The sequence below is a fragment of the Poromitra crassiceps genome, assembly GCF_964638095.1.
Source record: "Poromitra crassiceps genome assembly, chromosome: 10".
Taxonomy (NCBI): domain Eukaryota; kingdom Metazoa; phylum Chordata; class Actinopteri; order Beryciformes; family Melamphaidae; genus Poromitra; species Poromitra crassiceps.
In genome coordinates this window covers 20,442,554-20,466,700 of record NC_139631.1, presented here as the reverse complement: position 1 = coordinate 20,466,700, position 24,147 = coordinate 20,442,554, and the positions used below count along the sequence as shown (strand labels likewise).

Below are 24,147 nucleotides of genomic sequence, written 5' to 3'. Positions count from 1 at the left end.
AACATGGGGTTAAGTTTTTCCCTTCTGCCGAGCGGTTATCCCTTATAATGGGATGTGCCACCGAGTCGCTCTGCTGGTCTAAGCTACAGCAGGTCAACATATTCAGTGCAAGAGGCGGCGCAACATGACTGAGCAGCTGAGCCTATTTGCAGGGAACGATGAACTGAGCGTGATGCCGCCACTGGTCAGTCAGTGGTCGTGATTGATCGATAAGGAGCTGAAGCGCTTTGATTCATTCCCACCGACACACGGTGGCACGTGGGTTTTTGTGGGTGCGAGGAGGATCCACCGGCGACCAGATGGAATAATTGGCCTAGGCATGTGTGTGTATCAGCGTCCCGGACCGTTCCGACCCCTTCCCTCCGGGAGCCGGCGGCGATGCGCTCATTAAAGGAAACGGGTTTCGCAGAGATATCCGGAAAACGCATCCATGCGCCACGGCCGCCCCGCATCCCGATATGTGCCTCTGACGATACAACGCCTGGCTTCCAGGAGCTGCATTGAGGTACACCATCCAATTGTTGACATGGGTGCGTCAACACGGTTATTTCGCTGTGTTTTGCGGATGGTGCATTGGAGGGCAGTTGTGCAATGAGACAATCTGGAATTATTAAATAGACTATCGATACATAATCCGACAATATGGCTGATCAGAGCAACATCCAGTCTGCCGCCTCCAAGAGTATCCGGCCCTTTAAATCCAGTGAAGAATACCTGTATGCCATGAAGGAGGATCTGGCCGAGTGGCTGAACACCCTGTATGACCTAGATATTACTGCGGACACCTTTATTGACGGGCTGGAGACTGGCTGCGCTCTGTGTCGGCACGCCAACAATGTGAACCGCGCTGCGCTGGACTTCCAGCGGGAATACCCGGAGGCTGCACAGTCCATGAAGGTGCCATGCAAAGATGTTGTCTTTCAGTTTCGCAACGTTGTCCCCGGGTCGTTTTTGGCACGGGACAATGTGTCCATTTTCATCGGCTGGTGTAGACAGGAGCTGTGGATCAAGGACGTTCTGATGTTTGAGACCAACGACTTGGTGGAAAGATGCAACGAGAAGAACTTGGTTCTCTGCCTCCTTGAGGTGGCGCGCCGTGGGGCCAAGTTTGGCATGTTGGCCCCCATGTTGATCCAACTGGAGGAGGAGATCGAGGAGGAGATCCGGGACCAAGAGAACCTGCGGGACACGGTGGAGCCGGGGGAGCCAGGAGAGCAGAGCCCGCCCAGCAGGTGTTTCAGTCGGAAGGAGATCAGTGAAAGTGTGGAGGATGAACCTGATCCAGACCCATTCATCTGGCAGCAGAAAAGAGTTTTATGTGACATGCGAAATTTGGATGAGTTGGTGAGTTGTACTATGAACAGACAAAAACAGCCCACTATATTTTAGCACCATCATATTAGAGCAGTGAATATCTGCATGCATAAACTTTAGTGGGCCACTGGAATGCAAATCAGACCCTAAAACTTTACCATCAAGGTATGTTTGATGCAAATTGACATGTAGCCTAATGTTCCTGCATGCAGCTCAATTTCTACATAGGCAAATTTTTACCCTCATCGCCCATCATACAGTTCCAAAATAGGCTACATTGTTTGAATTCCATGCTTCTTATGAATGAGTCTGCTTTAATAGAGCTTTAAGAGATCTGATGCTGAACAATACAACACAGTTGAAAGAAGACAGAGCTGTGTCAAAAGTCAAGGACCCTCTCTGAAAACATGTCAATGTTATGAAGAAGGCAGGGCCTAATACAGACTGGAGGGTGCATGTATGTGCATGCATGTGTGTGTGGCTGAGTGAGTTCAGTTAAATTCTTCACCTGTAGGGTCAGTGTGTGTTTGACACCCAATTCCTCACATTCTCTCACACTCTACCTCTGAAAAGTCACAGGCAGACTCAGCCAGCGAATGTCAGTTTGGCCCCTACAAGAGACGAACAAATGCAAATGTTTCTTTCAGATCTCACAAGATGTCTTTGTCACACCTGTGGCAAAATAGTCCATCAATAACATTTAATACAACATAGTGCATGCTTCCAAAAAATGATCCTCATCTGTGCAGTAACTCCAGTAGCAACACCACTCAAATGCTACTAACACAACAAGGAGAACAAGTCTCTTTTGGCCGTTTGGTTCTAAATCATTTCCTATGCTGTAGAATTTGAACCATCAACCTCTGTCAACCGTCCTGTTACACCGGCAGAGCCCTGCCATGGCCTGGCAGCCATAAGTGTGTAAGGATGAAAGAGATATCGTTAGAGCAATACTAGAACAGCAGAGCACGTGCTTTGCGTTAAGAGTGGGGAAGAGTTAATATGTGAGTGTCGATGAGAAGAGTGAGAACAATGTGGGTCTTTCACACTAGAGATGTGAGGGATAGACAAGGGGGGGATGTAGACAGTCACACTCATGCTGGTCAGGCAGTGGAGCAGAGCCATTACTGACTGTGACCTCTGCAGACAGAAATAGGAGGAGGAGGTGCGCTGCATGTGCCCAGGCTGTCTGACTCCAAATACTCACTCATATGACTGTGAGCTCTGAGGATTATCCAGGCTGAGTGATGAACTTCCATACAGAGACATTTCAGGACAAAAGCTCACTGGAAAACTGTGACGTGTATCCCTGTCTCTCTTCTGTCGCCTCGACTGCCCCCCGCCCAAACACACAGACACACAGACAATTGACAGCTACTGGCTTCGAGCCATTTAAGAAGTGGCACTCTCAACAGTCACCGGTCTCCTTGAATAAAATATCTTCCACTCTTCCCTCTTTACCTGAATAAATGGCCTGCTCCGCCTCCGTGCAGCCCCACACAGAAAAAGCCTGCGTCAGCACTCAGCAACATGATGAAGAGACCAGTAAGGTACTAAGAATAGAGGCCACAATACCAAAACAGTGTTACTGTGCTACTGTATGCTTCAATACTAACACATCCTTTCTAGTGATTTAGTCTGGCACCAAATCTCCTGAGCTGTGGAGTGTGGACCAGCAAACACAGTATTTTATATATTTTGATGAGCCAAATTGGACGCTGAATCAGTTTCTTGCTGCATGGCATTAGGAGGACTGAATCCTTCATGACCTTAGTCAATAGTCTGCACTATACTTGTGTGTATCCCTCTGTATTTCTATCTAATGTAGTAGCCTTGCAAGAGATGAGTGTCTCATAATTACTGTAAACGTCATTGCTGGCCGCCACGAGTGTCTGAAAGGGAGGGAGAGGAAGACAGTGAAAGGGCTTACTTACAGTAGTGATATTGTCATGGCTCCACAGCTGTGAGACCAGGCTGTGTGTCTGCTGCACACGCCATCACCCAGGATGGGTTTGCGTGTCAGGATGGGATGACTTCGCTGAGAGAGAGAAAAGCATTAAGCCAGAAAAAATATATCGGTGTTCGGTTTAGAGTTTAGACAGAGACAGTTTTACTTTGAGTTAGCTTTTAAGCTAAGTGTTTTTGAATTACATAATTTAACAACCTATTCAGGACCTCTCTCCCTATTCACATCCCACAACATCATTGATAAAATGTCAATATTGAAGACATTATTTGAAGGCTGTATTATTATCAATTAATTACCATACCTCTCACTCCCAGAGAGATGTGCATAACAACAGATTCAGATGCTTGTGATCAAACAGAAATGCTGTGTCACAGAGCATTTCTGTTTGATCACAAGCATCTGCCTCTGCTATGCGATCCTTTGGCTCCAATTCAGTCATCAGATTGTCTCTATAAAACTGTGATTGTTGATCTGACTTCTCTGATTATGCAGTCAAAGTTTTAGTAGAACATGTGGGCTGTACAGTTCAGTTTCACGTGTGGCCACCAAGTATGTTATGTTCCAGACTAAGTGCATCTTCTGTAGGTTGAAAAACACCTTCAGAATCAATAATGGTGTTGAATTCTGGACTACTCAGTGTTTCCGGCAGAGCTTTTTAGTTTTGGCAGCATGGCGTGATGTAGATTTCTGGCTCAGTCACTGACCGAGTTTTCAGTCTCAGAACAAGAAAATACAGTCAAAACTATCACCCTTATGCTAAACATTGTTCCTTTTTCTGGCTGTTCACAGTAAATGTCTAGGTTATCACCAGAAATGACTATTTACTCTTTGTCCTCATACTTGTTAAGTTATGCTAATAATGTTTTCAGAATAGAAATAAGTCATCATCAGATCACAGTTTACCAACATAATGAGAAATAGGATTCAATAACAGTTGCTCCTCCACCTGCTCTTGCAGGTAGCTTACCTAACAGGTGTACAGTAGGTGTTTTAGCTTAAGAAAAGCTGAAGTGCATCGAGTCACAAGAGACATTCAGTTCCTCTGTTTGCTTTCCTGGTTACCATAAGCTCTTAGGTAAATAAGCAACCTTGCATCTCCACATGTCCTGCTGCCACTGTGTTCTTACTCATTTCCCAGACGTTTGGCTTTTCCACTCTAAGTTGAGGAAGTGACTGGTGTCACTACGTCCTCCGTGTCTCAGTTTGACTCATTGCTAATGTAAATCTGACTGTTGTTCCATTTCCCTACTCTTGGAGAGGCATTTTCATATAGGAGCGCTACTGACACAGCAGCTGGCTCGCGTTCATTCATATCCCCACATAGTGTTGTTTATCCTTTGCATTAGGGGATTTTATCAGACATTTCATCGCTACCTACCTACAGATTATTACAGTGATATCAGACTGATTCCATATTTTCCTATACAATGCCAGTAGCCAAAGGCAATGGAACGAGGCCAGCCACCTAAACAATAACCTTTTGTATATTTTCTAGGTCTTGCAATTGATGTTGTTCTCTCATCAGTGAACATGGAGAGCAATTAGGCCCTGGGGATAGTTATCTTTGTCCAAACCCATAGCCTCCCATACTGTCATACACCCCTATCATAATTACAATTACACGTACTGATTCCCTTAATGCACACCCACATTGTCCACATGCTTGCTGCATGCATAGACAGCTATACACTGAGTTTTCCAACATGCAAACCCAAAGACAATCAGGGCAGACCATAGAGCATTATAGCCTGAGAGTGCACCATTATAGGCTTCTTTCATCAGCCATCTTTCTTTCTTCCTATTCACCCATAAACTGGTTCAAGTCTCTTCTCACCCCAGGCTCGAACATTCAGCCTGTGTTTAGTTCATATGTGTCCCATCCCCCATCTCTTTCCCCCGAGTGATGATAAAGCAAAGAGCAGAGCAATATGTGTGATGTGTGGCGGCATGGAAGAGTGGGGGGGGGAGTAGACTGTGATAGACTGTCACTATTGACAGTAATGTAATCAAAGGCAGTCGTTCCACACGAAGAGAGACTGATGGCTTTGGATGGAGACGCCAACAGTTTCAGACACCAGCGGAGGAGGAGAGAGAGAATGTGAAACATGTGCCTATAATGGACCCTCTTCTCCATTAGCCTTATGGTTCAATTCATGTATTCAGGGAAAAAAGGGAGACGGGACAACAGATAGCATGCCTAGAGTGCCTTTACTGTGCAGTCTGCTAAACCCGACTAGAATGGATTTGACTCTGAGAGAGGACTGTGAGCGAGCTACAGTATGTGTGAGTGTGTGAGAGAGAGAGAGAGAGAGAGAAAGGGAAAAGTAGGTCATCATGGCTTACTTTAGGTCAGACTCATGCACTCTGTTGAGAGAGCATGACATCCTTCAGTCACTTCAGTATATATGCTTCTTGTGTCTTACACGCCCCCTCAAAGTGTTTATAATATAGAGGTAAAATATAGTGCATGCTAGATTCTAAGGGTTCCATCATTTAATGTTATGTTTTTTTGCCCAGTAGGCTTTGTATAGTGCCAGTACAGCACTGAACTCACTCCTCACTCTTTTCCACGCAGCAGCATTCATGTGGAAAGAGCTGACTCCATACTTTGCATATTGCCCGCTTTATTTCTTTATTGCAGCGTGTGGTGATATCTACCGTACAACCAGCATGTGCATGATTATCACTCAACTGTGTGTTTATCATAATAGGCTTTGAATGTTGTGTCTGTGAGTGTTTTCTGCACCTGCCTGCAGACCGTCCAGACTGGTCTCAGGTGTAGACTGTCAGGATGAGAGGAGAGTCCATCAACTGATGTAACCTTGTCCCCGTGACAGCTGAGGGAGGAGAGTGCTGAGTGCGTTGGAGCCTCATCAAAACAAACTGGCAAATTAGGTAGACTCTGTCTGCCCTGTGATTTAACTTCCTGCAGTGAGTGATTGCATTACTATTTGACTGAAGGAGACAAATATCAATGGCATTATTCTCATTAGAGTATTTGATTTCCATGGGTTTTCTGTATGCTCCCCGTCGCCCCGAGCAGGCTGTTTCTCATGTGGCCAGAAGATAGGCATCGATTTTCAGGGAGCGGTTTCCTTGAACTCTAGATGGAACCTGGCCTGGAGCAAGTACAAACCCATTTCACCACGGTAAAAATACTGTGCAACCTCTACAAGCTGCAGCACATTGCTTTTGTAAAGGTTGCACATCCAAGGACATAAAGGCATTTTATGAAAAAAATATTATATTCTTCATTTAATTTCAATGCAAAAGTATAGCCATTATTTCCTAAATCCTCTCTCCCAATAGAAGGTTACTGGCGTTAACGTCCCACATACACCATCTCTCTCCCAAGGTGTTTATTCAAGCGGAGAGTTCAATTCTATTTTTCATACTAGTCTCTACTGGTCTAGCCTGTTGGTCCAGCATGCCTGATTCTAAATGCTTTATATTTGCATTTATCACTCAATTCGTCCCCTCGGGATACAAACCCAACAGCACTTACTGTTCTCCATAAACCCAACATCATTAGAATTCATTCATTCATTTTGATCACATTCCTGCAAACCTCAAATCACTGAAGGGATTAATTTGAGCAGTGTCTGCTGTGTGTTTTTCTGTGATAGAGTTATCCACAGAGGAGTCTTCTGTGCAGGCTGCCAGGTCAGTGGTCTGATAGGAGAACAGGCTCTGATATCTGTTGTTTTCAGTATTTGTCCACACAGGCTCGAGAGATCCTTATGTCTGTCTGTGTGGTGGAGGAATAACCTCAACTTCCAAAAATACCCCTCCCTGCCAAGCAGGCGCCCCCTGTGGCCGGGTTTCAAAGAATCTCTGCGCTTATCTGATGCTAAGGATGTTTTGTCTTGTGAAGATTCCAGTCATGACTAGAGACCCTCAGGCTTGTTCTACCATTTCATATATTTCACCTTGGAAGTATGTGGTTACCATAGTTACCGTACAAACTTTTTTCGTTTTCTCATTTTTCCTCAGACTTGAAACTATTTATGTCATACAATCCCTACAATTGTCTCTCAGGAGCAGAAGTTCAATTCTGGAAACGCCTAATATGTGTTTATGTGAATTCCTGTGGAGTGAATTGTTGCACTGATCAGTTTTTATTGTTGAAGTTTGGCAATGGTTAACTTGTCTTCTCCATAACAATCATAAAATGGGCAGCTTACAGCTGGCCAAGACAACTATATTTGAAGAATGCAATACAGCAAACCATGGGTTAAGGCCTTAGATGGGTTCTCACATGATGACAATCGAAATATGTTCAAATGGACCTAACTAAGTCCTTCAGCAAATGGATTACATTTGAGTCACAGGCTGAAAAAGGTGAAGATTGAACCCCTAAACCAGAGCGCTGGTCCTGGTCCTCAAAATATAATAATACTGTTCTGATTTTCCCCCAGCACAACAGTGTTTGATACAAATTGCCTTTAAATACAAATTATATGTTATGTAAAATAATATAAAATATGATATATAGACCATTCAATTCATACTGATTATTTACTCTTCATGCTGTGGTCGAAAATTAAATCAAAATTTGAATGTTTGTAAAAATAAAAAATAAAATAAAAAGGCATAGAAAAGTATTGAGAACACATGTGCATTCCTTTGTGTGTGTTCATACTGTTAAGAGGCAGTATACCACCCAGGAATAATGTTCCACATTGCAAATCAGTAACTAATTGGGAATAGAACCTAACCATCTTTCCCACTCCCACTCCCATTTCCTCTGAGCATCCCCAGGGTTTGGACAAAGCTCCGTTTGGCCTTATCTCTTCCATGAATGGCCCTTCAGATGCTTCAGGTCAGGAAGGAAAGGAATGGAGAGATTATGATGATCCTCTAGCTCTGTTGGCTCGCACTGAACAAATACCATGTGGTCTCTGAGCTATCAGAGAGCAAACATACTATATACATGTCTATCTACTGTATATGTTCTGTAAATGTAATCTGCTTGAAGACAGACCCAGCAAAGGGAGGTCAAAGGGCATTCCACAGTAGTCTCATTAACATAAATGACAGAGGCGATTGCGTGCATTTCAATGCAGTTGCTGCAAACACGTCCGTGCATTCCGATCATGAAGTAGATAGAGTAGATAGGGGCGTGCTGCAGATTGTCGAGTTGCAGTTGTTGTTGTAGTCTCTCTCTCTGTCTCCCTCTCAAACATCTGCAGCTCTTGGTGAAAACATCTCCCATGTGACCACCAGCACGCATCCATAATTCATCCTTTATTTTTTTGCGGCGTTCCAGTTCCACTTCCGCATGTTTCCTGCGTGACCTTGCCTTTCTCCTCCCGTTCCACTGTTCCAATTCTGGCTTTGGCTGCTATGTGTGCTGATGTGTGTATTTCTGTCTGTGTGTGTGTGTGTGTGTGTGTGTGTGTGTGTGTGTGTGTGTGTGTGTGTGTGTGTGTGTGTGTGTGTGTGTGTGTGTGTGTGTGTGTGTGTGTGTGTGTGTGTGTGTGTGTGTGTGTGTGTGTGTGTGTGTGTGTGTGTGTGTGTGTGTGTGTGTGTGTGTGTGTGTCCTTGGGTGATTCAGTGAAGACGTGGGAAACGCACACTTCCCATTTCAAAGGTTCTACAAAGTAAATACTCCCGAGCTGACATGATGACATTGATGAGCTTATCATAAAGGCACTTCACGGTTCGGCTTTGTATCCTGCTCAGTATATCACAAGACAAAGCGTACACAATAGCAGTGTTTGCCTTCCTTCTGGTAGAAAACCCATGGCCTCAGCTGGAAGCCTCTGGGGGAGCTGTTTAAGGAGAGAGGACTGAAAGGCTTTGCTAAAGTAAAAATGAAAATAGAAAGCAAACTGTACCGTTAAAAAGGGAAGGGTACGGCTACAGTAGGCTATGTGTGTCTGTTGCCATGGTGATTTTTCCATTAACTCACTAGCTGGGGGTTTTCCAAAGAGGGCTTTTTTACTGACAGAAAGAAAGACTGAGGGAGCAGAGACTGATGGAGAGTGAGAGAGAAGGGTGAGCAAGCAGAGGTGGAAATGTCAGCAAAACAAAGAAAGCAAAGACCAGTATAGGTCTGGTGGTGTGACAGTATGTTACTCTAAATACACAGGCTGAACAGTATATGTCTGGTGTGACAGTATGTTACTCTAAATACACAGGCTGAACAGTATATGTCTGGTGTGATGTACAGTATGTTACTGTAAATACACAGGCTGAACAGTATATGTCTGGTGTGATGTACAGTATGTTACTGTAAATACACAGGCTGAACAGTATATGTCTGGTGTGATGTACAGTATGTTACTGTAAATACACAGGCTGAACAGTATATGTCTGGTGTGACAGTATGTTACTGTAAATACACAGGCTGAACAGTATAGGTCTGGTGTGACAGTATGTTACTCTAAATACACAGGCTGAACAGTATACGTCTGGTGTGATGTACAGTATGTTACTGTAAATACACAGGCTGAACAGTATATGTCTGGTGTGATGTACAGTATGTTACTGTAAATACACAGGCTGAACAGTATATGTCTGCTGTGACAGTATGTTACTGTAAATACACAGGCTGAACAGTATATGTCTGGTGTGACAGTATGTTACTGTTATACACAGGCTGAACAGTATCGGTCTGGTGTGACAGTATGTTACTGTAAATACACAGGCTGAACAGTATAGATCAGGTGTGATGTACAGTATGTTACTGTAAATACACCGGGAGTGAACAGTATAGATCAGGTGTGACAGTATGTTACTGTAAATACACAGGCTGAACAGTATAGGTCTGGTGTGACAGTATAGGTCTGGTGTGCTAGTATGTTACTGTAAATACACAGGCTGAACAGTATAGATCAGGTGTGATAGTATGTTACTGTAAATACACAGATGATAGTATGTTACTGTAAATACACAGGCTGAACAGTATAGGTCTGGTGTGCTAGTATGTTACTGTAAATACACAGGCTGAACAGTATAGGTCTGGTGTGATGTATGTTACTGTAAATACACAGGCTGAACAGTATAGGTCTGGTGTGACAGTATGTTACTGTAAATACACCGGCAGTGAACAGTATAGGTCTGGTGTGACAGTATGTTACTGTACATACACAGGCTGAATAGTATAGATCAGGTGTGATGTACAGTATGTTACTGTAAATACACAGACTGAACAGTATAGATCAGGTGTGACAGTATGTTACTGTAAATACACAGGCTGAACAGTATAGGTCTGGTGTGACAGTATGTTACTGTAAATACACAGGCTGAACAGTATAGGTCTGGTGTGACAGTATGTTACTGTAAATACACAGACTGAACAGTATAGGTCTGGTGTGACAGTATGTTACTGTAAATACACAGGCTGAACAACAGTATAGGTCTGGTGTGACAGTATGTTACGGTTATACACAGGCTGAATAGTATCCACCTTATGTAGAAGAGACAGAGTCTGGCTTGAGAGACTAACAGGAAGTGTAAACACAATCAGAGCTTCTGATTGTGCTTACACAATTGCGTTTGTGACTCATAAACCTAGTCTGACTCATATGTGAGTCAACCTAGGTTTGATCAGGTGAGTCAGACTAGTTTGAGCAGGTAAAACAGCCAGTGTCTTGAACAGGAAGTTGTGACACAATGGGTCAAGTGGGTGGGGCTACATAAGGTGAATAGGTCTGGTGTGCTAGTATGTTACTGTAAATACACAGGCTGAACAGTATAGATCAGGTGTGATGTACAGTATGTTACTGTAAATACACAGGCTGAACAGAATGAAGGCTGATAGATGAAAAGGCAGGTGAGGGAGAGCAGGAAAGAAAGGTGGATAGAAGCAGGTGAGAGGGAGAACAAAGATGCAGGTGAGATGTTGAGACTTAGCACTGATTCCACCCACTCTTTAATTAGCGTGGGACATAATGAAGGCTGCTATTTCAAGAAAATAATAACCAGGTACTCCTTAATCTTCTAAATACGCCATCATCTATGTGTTGGAGGCCAGGCTGTCCAACCCCCACATAAACACACCACAGGCCAACCCTATCCTTTCCACAGGGTAGGAGTTGAAAACCTGACAGTTCCCTCTGACATGTCATTTGATGACGTAGCTATGACAGAAACACGTTCCTGCCCAATGTAATGGCTGTCGTTGCAGTGCCGCACATGTGCACATGTTTTCCTACAGGCATGTATACGCAGTTCTTCTCCTCCTGTGCTCTCCTCTCTGTCCACTAGTGTCGCTTGTCTTTTCTCCTCTTGCTGCTCCCGGGCTCTCGGTCGACAAGTGTGCACACGCCTTTGTCTGAGAGAGTCGCCAAGAAAAACATCAAAGTTGTCCAATCCTGCGCGAGCCGGAGGCCTACGCAACGCAGGCGGCGGCTCTGGCTCCACCCTGCAGTTCTGTCTGACTCCAGTGCCTAATAAGCAGCCCCAACCTCACCACAGCAAGGGCACCAGCTCTGACTCTCTCAATGCAAAACCCATCTGGCACCACAGGCCTGCTGACATCACCGCCAGTCTGCTTTCTGAACTCTCTCCCCCTCATCTTATACATTACTATCGCCTCCAAAACACTGTCATGTAAAGGCCTAGAGCAGCGCTTCACAAGCTTTTCACACTCAGGGCCCACTTGAAAATCCCAAAACTTTTCACACTTTTTATTTTCCACAGTCACTATTCTAACACAGCATCTGAAAAATGTTGCATGTTCAGTGTTACCTTTTTCAAGGAGCTGTCCACCAGCAAGGGTGATTAAAATGTGTTAATGTATTTATTATTATTATTATTAATATTATTTTATTTTTATTTTTTTACAGTGTAATGATTTCCTGCACAGCTCCTTGAAAAAATTAAAAGTTTTCCGCTGACAAAAATAACGGGGACACTTTTATTGTGAAGTATGTATGTATAGGAAGTGAAACTTGTTTTGCTTGCTAGATTTATTAGCTCCATGATTAGCCACTTCTCTCATTAAAATAAGCCGAGACAAGAGCATTTGGGGATATTTTGAGCTATTTTCCCCCAGTGAATCAGTTATAAACACTGCAGAGAAGTAAGCAAAGTAGAGAGTACAAGCAGAAGCAGTAAAATAAGGTTGATATCTGAACGTACAAACAGAGAAGTGTTGCATTTATTAACGTTAGCATCTGTAACTGTGGGGGGCGCAGTTTCTCCAAATAGCCAAACGACATAATGGGGCTTTAATGACATGTTACCAAAGTGCTCTTGGGAGATGAGGCAATGCTTTTTGTGTGGGAAGGGAGAGAGAGAGAGAGGTGGGGCACTCTACATGTATCGCCCAGTAGGTGCTTGGAGAGAAAAATTGGCAGGAAGATGACACACACACACACACACACACGCACGCACGCGCACACATACACACACACACACACACACACACACACACGCACGCACGCGCACACACACACACACACACACGCACACACGCCCTAATGCACACAGACAGCCAAGACTACTCATTTCTCACTCTATAAAATGGAGTCATTGTTGTGTTGCTGACACAGATCCAGAGGAGGTTTGGTCACGGCTACAGATGTATGAGTAAACATGGCGTCATATGAGGGAATTGAAGTGAGGAACAGGAAGGGATCGCAGCGTGGCTAACCGTAGCTTCCTCTTGCTCCTCTCAGATGCCGGGTCATGTTCTTCTGTTCTGTTAAACCATCCTGTTTTGTTTCAGGTGCGTGAGATTCTCGGCCAGTGTTCCTGTCCAGCGCAGTTTCCAATGACCAAGGTGTCGGAGGGGAAGTACAAAGTGGGAGATTCCAGTGCGCTGATCTTCATAAGGGTATGTCCTCCTCGCCATGAAACACAACAAACCATCACATCAAAACAAATGAGCTGTGTTCATAGATAATAGATAATAGCTATAGCTCACTAGATGCATGTATTGGAATGCAAAACAATAAAAAAAAAAAACTTTAAAATCAAGATGTTTTGCACAAGCTGCTCTTCTGCTTTAAAATTTCAAATACAGTACTTATTTGCAGGTAGTGCAGGTAGTGCTGGGGGAAATTTAGCATACCAAACGACTACTTCACACTGAAAAATAAATAAATTCTGATCCACCAAACTACTAATAAGCTAAAACTCAAACTACTAGTTCATCTGCATATGCTTGTGCTATTAATTTGTGCCATATAGTACACACAACTGTGAAGCCTGCATAGATTGCATGGTGCCAAAGGAAGCATGCATGCAGTGTTGTTGGCATATAGCATCACATGTTGATACCAGAAGAATGACAAGAAGGTCCTGCAGCAACAACAGACAGATCATCCAGCTGCTTGGTTGCATCAAAGCCTGGTGAACTGAACAGCATAAGAGTGTAGTGATTTCTCTCTCTCTCTGTCCTGTTGGTGTTTACAAGCTCGTTTCGTCTGGCCCACACCCAGCACCCTACTTGGGCTTTTGGTTCCCTGCCATCTCCCAGTGATACACAAATAGAGCTTTGGGTCACTTCCTGTGCGGGTCCTTATCTTGGCTGCAGCCTGCTTCTACTAGACTCTTTGTCTCAGTTTCAGTCCTGAGGGTTGCCACTGGACCCCTATCTGGCCTCCCAGGACTGGGCAGGCAGGCCGGTGCTACCGGGGATCGATTGGGTTTCACTTACCCTTCATGTACCCCAGCTAGATTAATGGACTCACAGGACACCAGTCCAAATCGTCTGCATTTACAGGAGAGGTGTGTCTCACCATCGATAAGGTCAATATTTCCACACTTTAGGAGGCACCGCTCCGTCCAGACGATGGTCCAGACAAAGAGATGTGGTACATGCATTGCTGCATGTTGAAATGTTGGCCACACCCCTGACTGCAAAACCTGAGACAGAACTGCTTTTTTATGTCAGAAGAAATAAACTATGTATTTACTCATAAAAAAATTATATTTGTGCTATGCACTGAACGTAGTGTGATTAGCAGTGAGATTGAGTGTAATGTGCGCATGTTTAATTGGTGAGGAACAGCCATGTTAAACGTGGCGGTGGTGCAGTTGTGTGTGCGTGCCTGTGTGTGTGTGCGTGTGCGTGTGTGTGCGCGTGTGTGTGTTGGAGAGCCTTTGGCTTGTCACATTAGCCCCCTCCATACGGTCTCCGCCCTCTCCTTCCTCCTTAGTGAGGATGACAGTGATTATGCGTATGGCCCAGCAGCTACAAGAGCAGCCAACACGCTCCCCTTATTTATCTGAGGGGAGGAAGCTAGCGGCCACCTTGAAAGCCATACAAGCCCCCTATTCAGCTGCCAAAGCCCTGCCAAGATGTGCCTGGGCTGAGGGAGGCGGAGGAGAGGAGAGGAGAGGAGAGGAGAGGAGAGGAGAGGAGAGGAGAGGAGAGGAGAGGAGAGGAGAGGAGAGGAGAGGAGAGGAGAGGAGAGGAGAGGAGAGGAGAGGAGAGGAGAGGAGAGGAGAGAGGCAGTGGGGGAAAGGGCTGCATGAACAGAAGGGGAGTGGTGATGGCATCCTCGTCCCAGGGGAGGTCGTCCGGTGCGAGGAAGGGATGCCTTGAGTTGCGGGCCACAGCGGCTAAAATGGGCCATGAGCTTGATCTTACAAGCACAATTTACAGAGAAATTGGTTCAGTCCACCTTAGGGCTATACAATTAATCTAAATATTATTGAAATCACAATATGGCCAAGTGCAATATCCCAATCCCAGGAGCTGCACATTTTTTGATAAAGGTAAAATGTGTCACAACATACCATTAAATTAAGCATTATGGTGCTACAGAGATGCCCCGGCCTACGCATCATATTCTCCAGACGTAAGGGAACATGTTGTTAGGTACAGACAGACCCCCCCCAAAAAAAATCTCAGTGAAAATGAAAGGCAAAAATCAAAATTTATTTCTCATATGGTGCAGCCCTAGTCTGCCCCCACTGTGATGACAAGACGTCTCTGTTCGCCGTTGCCATAGAAACAGGGATTGGGTGGAAGGCTGTGATACGATACCCCTTCGGTGGTTTGCCACATCAGGCAGCCGAACATCGATCTGATCTGGAGCAGCGCTGCTCCCCAAGAACCTCCTCGGCCTTATCAGACCCGTCACAGCTACTGCATGATGGTCATCATGTCCCGTCACACTAACAGTAAACCTGTTACTGACACAAGGCCAGAGCAAAGGAGAGTAGACAGTTTATATTCTCAGGTCTGATAGAGTTAAGGAGATTAGCTGTTTTGACAGACTTGATATGGTAGAGGAGCACAGCAGAGGGTGAAGAGACTTGGCATTTTGGCAGAGACTTTAATGGATAGAAGGTGCAATGAGACTTTGATGCGGCAGTGCAGCACGTGCGATAGCTCCCTGTGATCAGCTCAGCTGTGTCTGTGGCCTCTCTCTCCATCATGGCTCTGGGACCTGGGGATGAGACGTGAGAGGCCGTAGCACGTGTGACTGACTGCAGATAAGCCCTGTGCCAGCCCACACACACACACATGCATCCTTCATGGCTTTGCCTTGCCTGCCCTCAGAGACACCGTGCAGCATTTTGAAACATGTGGCTGGCAGACACAACCCAGGGCAGGGGAGGCATCCACCACACTGTCACCTCAGGCACAATGTCCTGCTTCAGCCTGTAGCGAGAGAGGCTCCTCGTACGGATGTGTTGTGTGTGCCTCAAAGAGTAGAGGGTGTAGTGGCTATTTTGTCCAATAAAGTTCAAAAACCCACTGATGAGCCAGTCAAAGCAGTAGTAGATAACTCAAGCAAGAAAAATGATTCCAATGTCCGGTCCAGGGTCTTGAGTATAAAGCAAAAAGGATTTATTTCCAAATGTTCAAGAGCAAACATACAAACAGTCTCTCTCTTGCTAGGTAAAAAAAACATATGCCCTTCCTGGCTGCATATCCGCCCCACACCCCTGTCCCACTAAATACCTGTAGTGTAGGTGCTCTCTACTGCCACCATTGTTATCCAGATAATACACCAATTTGGACAATGACATATTCAAAATAAACAATTAGCTCCGACAGAGAGTATGACGTCGCATTATAGTGTCCGGTCCACCGACCTCTTCTGTTATTGGTAGCCAGTAGCCAGGCCTCCTTCTCCTCTCTGCTCCTCTCCCTGATAACGGGGACAAACTAAGCCGAGGAGAGGAACAGAGCGGAGGCACAAGTTGTTGTTGCCATGCTAATTCATCCTCTGAAAACATGGGGGAGCCAGCTGAGAGGCAGGGAGACAGAGAACATGGGGGAGCCAGCTGAGAGGCATGGAGACAGAGAACATGGGGGAGCCAGCTGAGAGGCATGGAGACAGAGAGAGTGTCTTTCAGGGTGCTGCGGCCCTTTGTTATTCTCCCCTTTAATTGTGAGTTGGCATGGCAATGAGCAGTGCTCATAATGGCAGCAGCTGGGGGGTGACGTGGTAAGAAGAGGGGGTGCGGGGGGAAGGACAGGCAGGGACACAGGCAGGGGTGCAGCTAATGGCACTGTTATGTAACAGTGAGGGCAGGCCAACCGCTCAGCAAGCTGCCACACTTGTAGGATTTGCATATCCATTGACTTGATCTGCAGTCTGTGTGGTATCGCAGTTTATTAAAATGTTTAGCCATCAGCGTGTTGTTGTCTTTGTCTGTTGATGCCTCGTTTGTCTCTTTCCCCCTTCAGGTTCTTCGCACTCATGTGATGGTGCGTGTCGGGGGCGGCTGGGACACATTAGAACATTATTTGGACAAGCATGACCCGTGTCGCTGCGCTGCGTTTGGTGAGGTCACTTCCTGTTCCCTGCAAAACAACTTCATTGTTGCTATACGTCTTGGTGATGCATCTCCTAATTCATAATGCATTTACGATTTCGAGCAGCTGATTCACATCTGATGTACAATGCTTCAGGCTAGGAGCACACGATGTTGGGAAATGTATGGAAAATCTGCCCCGCTAGACACATGACTATACAATTTTATGCAATTGTGCGCCACTCATTTCACATATTATGAACTATCAGCGTATATAGGTCTGGGGAAAGTATGCACTTTTGAAATGGAGATAGATATTGTCCCACCTTTCCCCAAACTATCTGATTGAAGATCATGTCAATGTCCCAGTGTGCAAATACTAACCCTAACCCACCATAAAGACTATTTAGTCCTCCTAAACTGGACTGTATACCTGTCATAACCATAACCATAACCATAAGCGATAGCAGGGTTAATGTTTACTCCCATGTTAAGAGGCAGCACGATGACACTTCCAATGGGCTGTAAAGGCACTGGGTGTGATAGTCCTTCCTTATCTGTGGGTACACAGTGCTGCTAAAGTGGTGATGTCAGGGGCCTCCTGTCTGCATTGGACAGCTGACACGAGCTGGAGTCATATTTGGTGTTGCGTTTCTAACCCACAGAGGCCATGATGAGCAACATTCTGATCGTCTCTTGATACGACTGCTCCTTCTGTGTTCTATAACTGTTCTCCCTAAATGACAGGAGCATCAGCATTTTTCTGATTGCCAGCTTCTCCCTCCCTCAGGGAAGTAGCAACCCAAGCAACAGCATGCTAGTATCCACTGTCACTATCTAAGAGCTTACTGATATGTATATGGTATTATGGTTGTCAGCTGTGATTTATTTCTGGAGCTCGCTTGATGACTGTTATCCTCTGTGATGCTGCAGGGTTTTTCACACACGGTCTGTCTATCTTTGGTACAGTATATGTTTGCCCCTAACCATAAATGTTGCCATGTTTCTCCCCAGCCCACCGTTACCACCAGGCTAAGGCCAGTGGCCAGGGTGGCCACAGCAAGTCCTCGAGTGCGCACTCCTCCCGCTCCACCAGCCCAGGTCCACACTGGCGCAATGAAGGCATCGCACCCTACAAAGTTCCTGACAGACGCAACCTGGAGCCTCCCTCTGCGCCATGTGGCCCCCCTGGGTCCACACGGCCCGGCCGCCCTCAGCAGGCTTCTGTCCACACCGAGCCGGACAGCAGCGCCGGACGACCTCTGCTCCCACGGCCACCACGAGACCGCTCAGAGCCACGCCACTTTCATCCTCTCAGGTGAGTGTGTACGTCTGTGCAAGTGTGCGGATCAGTGTGTGTGTGTGTCATCATGACACACACACACACTGAAGAAACATGAAGAAATTAATCTCTCACAAGTGGGCGGCGTTCTGTTTTCAATGCTTACACACGTCACAAACACAAACAAATGCACACACACACACACAAAATACAGAGGACAGGGAGCCACAGATTAGACCAGAGCAGTTTTCTCTAATCTCAGGTGACATTGCCCTGATGAAGTCTATCCCACACAGCCGTTCTCTTGCACCCCCTAGTGGTCCACCTCTACCTTCCTCTCTGCCCTCTCTCCTCTCCTCCTCCTCTGCTTTGGTTCACTTAATTACACTAATGACTGGCTGAACTTGGCTGGGATTCTGTTGCTAAAGCGTCTGTTTCCCTTGTTTTAGCACACAGCTGATGAACTGAGTCAGTGTGGCGGCGATGGGAGAAAACATTTCATTTGTTTCACTGATATGCTTCTGATGTGGCATATGAATCAGCTATTGGCATGTTAAGGCCAACATAGCTCTTTTTATGGGATATAAAGAGAATTAGAACTGCCAGCACTCCTCATGAGGTCGGCAGAAAGTTGAGTTGGTCACATACCTTCCCTGTACGTCAGTCTGGAGGCGCCATTGTTTCACACAATTAACAGGCGCGGGCCTGGTTTACTTTGGCTTCTAGCCAAAGTGTGGCTCATTTGCCGCATTGAACCTCGGCTCAGGCCAGACGTCAACAGCTCTTTCAAATTAACCCTGTGTGGGTGGGGCATAACCCTGTGTGGGTGGGGCATAACCCTGTGTGGGTGGGGCAGCCCCGTCAAATGCGCCAGACTAGATAAAGCCTAATCTGACAACTATCCCTAGACAACTGTTCACACAGCTCTCCTAACTAGGGAAGTAGGTCAACAGGTGGGCTCCATGGAAACAAATGATCTGAATGTAAACACATTTGATTTCTGAGGATGACTTTACAGTTCAATGTAATACATTGCTAATTAAATATTTCTTTGCTTTTATGTATCTTTGTATTGGGTATCATAGTATTTCTATTACTTGCCATGTCTAGATTTGCTAAAACAACTGATGCTCATGGCCTGAGTTGATTATACTGGTAGACCTGAGGGCCCCACTCGTGCGTGACCGTGTGGTGTTTGGGAAGGGCAGCGCTATGTGTGTGTGTGGGGTTAGAATATCTACAGGACTATAATCCTGACCCCACTTGTTGTCATCTTCCCTGTAATCTCCGTGGCTGTCACTGTCCACTGTTCCAAGCAGCACCAAGCCTTAGATTACTGTCTGTGCACAGTAGATTACTCAGACTGTCTGTGCACAGTAGATTACTCAGACTGTCTGTGCACAGTAGTGGCAGGCTGGGAGGTATTCACAAATCCTGAACGTCACACTTTAGAGGTCACCTCATGGACTAAAGGCAGATGATATTTACTGTAAATCTGCTCCTGCCGTGAGAGTTGAATGAGTCAGAGGCCATATGGTGCTGTAAAACCTACTGCTTCACGGGACATGTGAACAGGTTCTTCCCCTTTATCACACTTCCAAGACATAGCCAAGCAACCAACCGATACTAGCACAAAACACTTATGCATCAATCAATCAATCAATCAATCAATCAATCAATCAATCAATCAATCAATCAATCAATCAATCAATCAATCAATCAATTTTTATTTAAAGTGCAGAATCACCATGAAGCATGGTCCCAATACACACAATTAAAAGAAATGCATCACGTTCTACATACATTAAAATATTAGTTATTATTTAATTTATTTTAAACATACACAAGTAACAGTCTTTTTCTCCTCCCTCCGTTGCAGGAATAAAGAGACAATGATGCCACTGGCAAGGCGTCTATCTGGAGACAGTGACTCATCTACAGCCTCCTCTAAGGGAGGGGGAGGGGGGCGGTTCTCTCTGGCGAACACCTCACGTCGCTCTGGTGACGAGGTAGTCCTACTGGTCAACCGTAAGGAAGGGAAGCATGTGATCGAGAGGCCTGGAGCTGGAAATCAGATCCCATCCCTGCGTCCCCCGCTGCCCCGTGCGCGCAGCCACTCTCGGGAACGTCCTGCGCTCGCTCCCATACTCAAACCTAACCCCCCGCAAGCACCGTGTGACGGGACCCGGACCTCCCATACAGAGAGGGGGCGCTCCATTGGAAACGAAGGCCCCAGGAGGCTCCAGCCTCCCCGCTCCCACAGCCAGGGAAAGTTGACCAGCCGTACTCGCTCTAACGATGCCAGCCCTGGGCCCACTACCTGCTACAGAGACCCCCAGCCCCCACCCTCAGACAGACGGGAGGACCTTCGGCCCAAACAACTGCCCCCATCCTCCCCCAGAGTAGGTGGTGGTTTCAGCAGGAGGCAGTCATCCTCATGCTCCAACTCACCTATTAAAGGGGTCCAGAGCAACTGCAGCAGCCCCGGTAAGAAGACAATAGTCACTCCCAGGCCTCCTGCTCCTCGCTCCCCCTCTGTAGGGAAAGGCAGGCTATTGCCACCGGTCACTTCAGGAGGCCGACGTTCTCCACACTCCTCCCCCCGCAACTCTCACCCCCATGGTACCCGCTCCCCTCGGACCTCGCACGGTCCTCGATCTGCTGGGCGAGCCCATCATAGGAGTTGCTCTGGGTTGGAGCGCCAAGAGCCAGAGGAAGGACTAGGCTTTGGCTTCCGGATGCTGCCAACACTGGACCCCCAAAAGGAGGAAGACCTCTATCGCAGTTTCGAGGCTGAATTCCTGGCCAACACGCAGCAGGGCAGAGCAGGGCCTAGTAGACCCCCAGAGGGCGCTACCCTGCAGGTGGCCATCTCTGCACCCTCTAAGCAGGGGGTTGGTGCACACACAGTGCCACCCACCACTGATTTTAATGTCACTGACTCTGCCTATTCATCCTCCAACTCGTCCAGCTCCTCCCTGAACGTAGGGGCAAAGATAGGAACTCTGCCTGACCTCAGGGAATCCAAGAGAACTAATTCCCGTCACTTCTCACTGGAGGACCCCTTGAATTTACTGTATGGCCACAGCTCAGGAGGACAACCCAACTGTGGGTATGGAGAGCCTGAGCGCTGGGGAGAGTGTGGAGGGGGTCTCAAGAAGCTCCCAGCTATTTCTAGCTCCATTGAGGAGAGGGAACCTCTCTCTACCCTGCCTGACCTTAGAGACACAGAGTCAGCCAGATTGATAAATCAGGTCCCCTCACAACCTGCTTCCAATTGCAGGAATATGAATGGAGACCATGGAGGCTGCCCTCCTACAGAGGTGCTGGTGGGCCAGCAGGGTAAGCTTGGCTGGGGCTCAGGGCCTGAGGGAGATGTTCCTCTGGAGGATCACCAACCAAACCTACCCTATGACCTGGAGGATGGTGACGTCAATGATGACCTTCCTCCCCCAGAGGCCTGTCCCTCACCTGTGGCCCTGCCCCCCTCTGAGGACTGCTCCTTCCAGGACTCCTCTAGTGAAAACTCTTCCATGTGCTTCAGTCTGAGCGAATCTTGTTCTGATTCGCCCCCACCATCTTCGCCCTTGGCCAACGGCGACACGAATGAAAAAGTGCTCCGGTCAACGAAAGGGCAGAAGAAGACCGATAGAGTATCCTCTATCTATAAGCTCAAGCTGAGATCCAGGATCAGGCCTCGCACTGACAACAGGCCGGACAACAGCCCCTCACGTATCCCCACCCCAGTCAGCTACAGAGATCTGCAGGCACACGACAACCGCTCCCCCTGCCACACACCCCCGCTCTCCCCTCAGAGCTCCCACTCTAACGGCCACCCAGCCTCACGCAACGGCCTGCACCAGGCCTTCGCAGATCTGATCCACCCTCAGCCACCAGCCATGGGCAATAAAGAATGCTCATACCCTGGACAATCAGGCAGCCTGGACAGTGAAGCCTGGATGTAGCACAAAGCTGATGGGTATGACACAAGGGGGATCTGTTGTCATATGAACGCTGACTACTGTGTAAAAAAGACTGGAGACCGGGCTATAGACTGTTTTTATTGCATGTCACACACCTTCTTTTTTCAACTTAGTTTTGCCCCTTCATATCTGCAGGGGGGTTCCCATGATTTGTTTTTGCACTCAAGCCAAATTATTTATTACCAAAGGAATGGTCTGTAATATTAGTTTTACTTTACTTTTTATGAATGCATGGAGATGCTTTTGCCAATCATAGGGTGTCTTTTGCAATAAACATGTGAAAAATCTCATGGTTGCTGCAACTGCAGAGAGAGAGAGAGAGAGAGAGAGAGAGAGAGAGAGAGAGAGAGAGAAAGAGAGAGAGCATATGTGCTGTCATGTGCCCCGCTGAAGGGCATGGTAAAGTGCCAGGGACTTGAAGGTGTAACCCTAAGCAGTGGAACACTAGAAACAAATCAGATGGATTGGCTCCCTCTTGTGGTTTGCCACAGCATTACTGCTTGCCTTGATAGTCAAAATACTGGTAGGATGACTGTAATATCGTTCATTGTCATTCATCATTCGTGGTCTTGATTTCTGGCAAGCTTTACTCAATATACTACACTATACAATAGGCTAAAATGTAACATAGAGATATGGGTATCCCCATCATCTTTCTGACTTAATACACACACTACATATTCTAAATGTGTACACTAACAATCTCCATAAAAGTGTCTACTGTTGTTACTGTATGATGTCACCTTCTCACAACCAATCAATGTAGATCAGATAGAAGAGGTTTGTTTGTAAGTGCTTGTGTTATAGGTTTTAATATTATTTTTGAATGCAGTAAAATACAATTTTAATTATATTTCTTCTGTGATGTGGAATAAGGATAAGACTATGAGGAGCAGTGAAAATTATATTTGTCATCGTCACTGAAACAGAAATGTTGAGTTCTTCCTCCAACAATACTGTAGTACCCTGGAATTCAGTACTAAATGTACAGTATACAGTATGTTCAGAAATCAAATGCTTAGGAGGATGAATGTGTAAATACATGTGCATATGTATATGTATACTCACAGATAGACGTGGGTATTGTGTATATAACAGGAATTGAATATACAGTATAATGTACATGTTCACTGTATTAAGTTCTATGCGGCCTTAGCTATGCAATATTGGTGTTGGAAATGCCTTGACAATTCCCTTTGCCTTAAAATGTTTTTGCAGGTTTTTGAATTTTTTCCCCCAACATCAGTGAGATCTATTGCCATCATTACCAGTTTCCTGGAAATAGATAATGGATATTGTGTGAATATGGGAAAATGTGGGGGAGCATTGCCAATTTTGAATATGACAAATATGTACATATGATACACACATATAATGTATTGCCTCTGAATCCTATTAGGCTGTCAGATCTGGAGCAAACATATTATTCACTTCTTTTGAACCGAGGGAATCCATGTAGTCTACTGAACAAATGGATTTCAATTAATCTGTCATGATATAATCTATGGTGACATCTAGTGGCTAAAGAAAAAAATGTTTGGCACAAAGTACAAATTAAGCTTGTTTTCTTGGCACACCTAGGTTGGATGCACAATGCAATTACTTTCTTCCATATTCTTGGATTGGCATCTTCCTGTGCTGATTGATGTAGAGCCGATAACGATGGTATTGTAAGGTTAACTGATGGAGAGAGAGTTGCTTTGACTTGAGTGACTGCATGTGGAATAGCACATATAATGTAAAGGATATTAAGGTTCTCTTGTTAAACTCTTGCACAATTTAAGAGCAAGAGTCCATCCACTTCTGTTTTTGGCTTGTAACAGGTTTGGACTTTGTAAAATATCTTTGAAGGTGTAAATGTGGGAACTATATTGTCAGTGTCCTGCTGAAGCCTCATACCTCTATAAAAAATACTTTTTTGTTGGATT

At 45.8% G+C, this 24,147-nt stretch overlaps 1 protein-coding gene across 1 annotated transcript; it reads left to right on the top strand.

The window, feature by feature from the left end:
• Positions 1-638: 638 nt before the first annotated feature.
• Positions 639-22,385, top strand: gas2l1 (growth arrest-specific 2 like 1). The gene is made up of 5 exons (XM_083643912.1): positions 639-1,344; positions 12,963-13,070; positions 16,887-16,983; positions 17,969-18,272; positions 20,116-22,385. The coding sequence occupies exons 1-5, from the start codon at positions 643-645 to the stop codon at positions 22,199-22,201; spliced, it is 3,297 nt and encodes a 1,098-aa protein (XP_083500038.1). The 5' UTR covers positions 639-642; the 3' UTR covers positions 22,202-22,385.
• Positions 22,386-24,147: the final 1,762 nt, after the last annotated feature.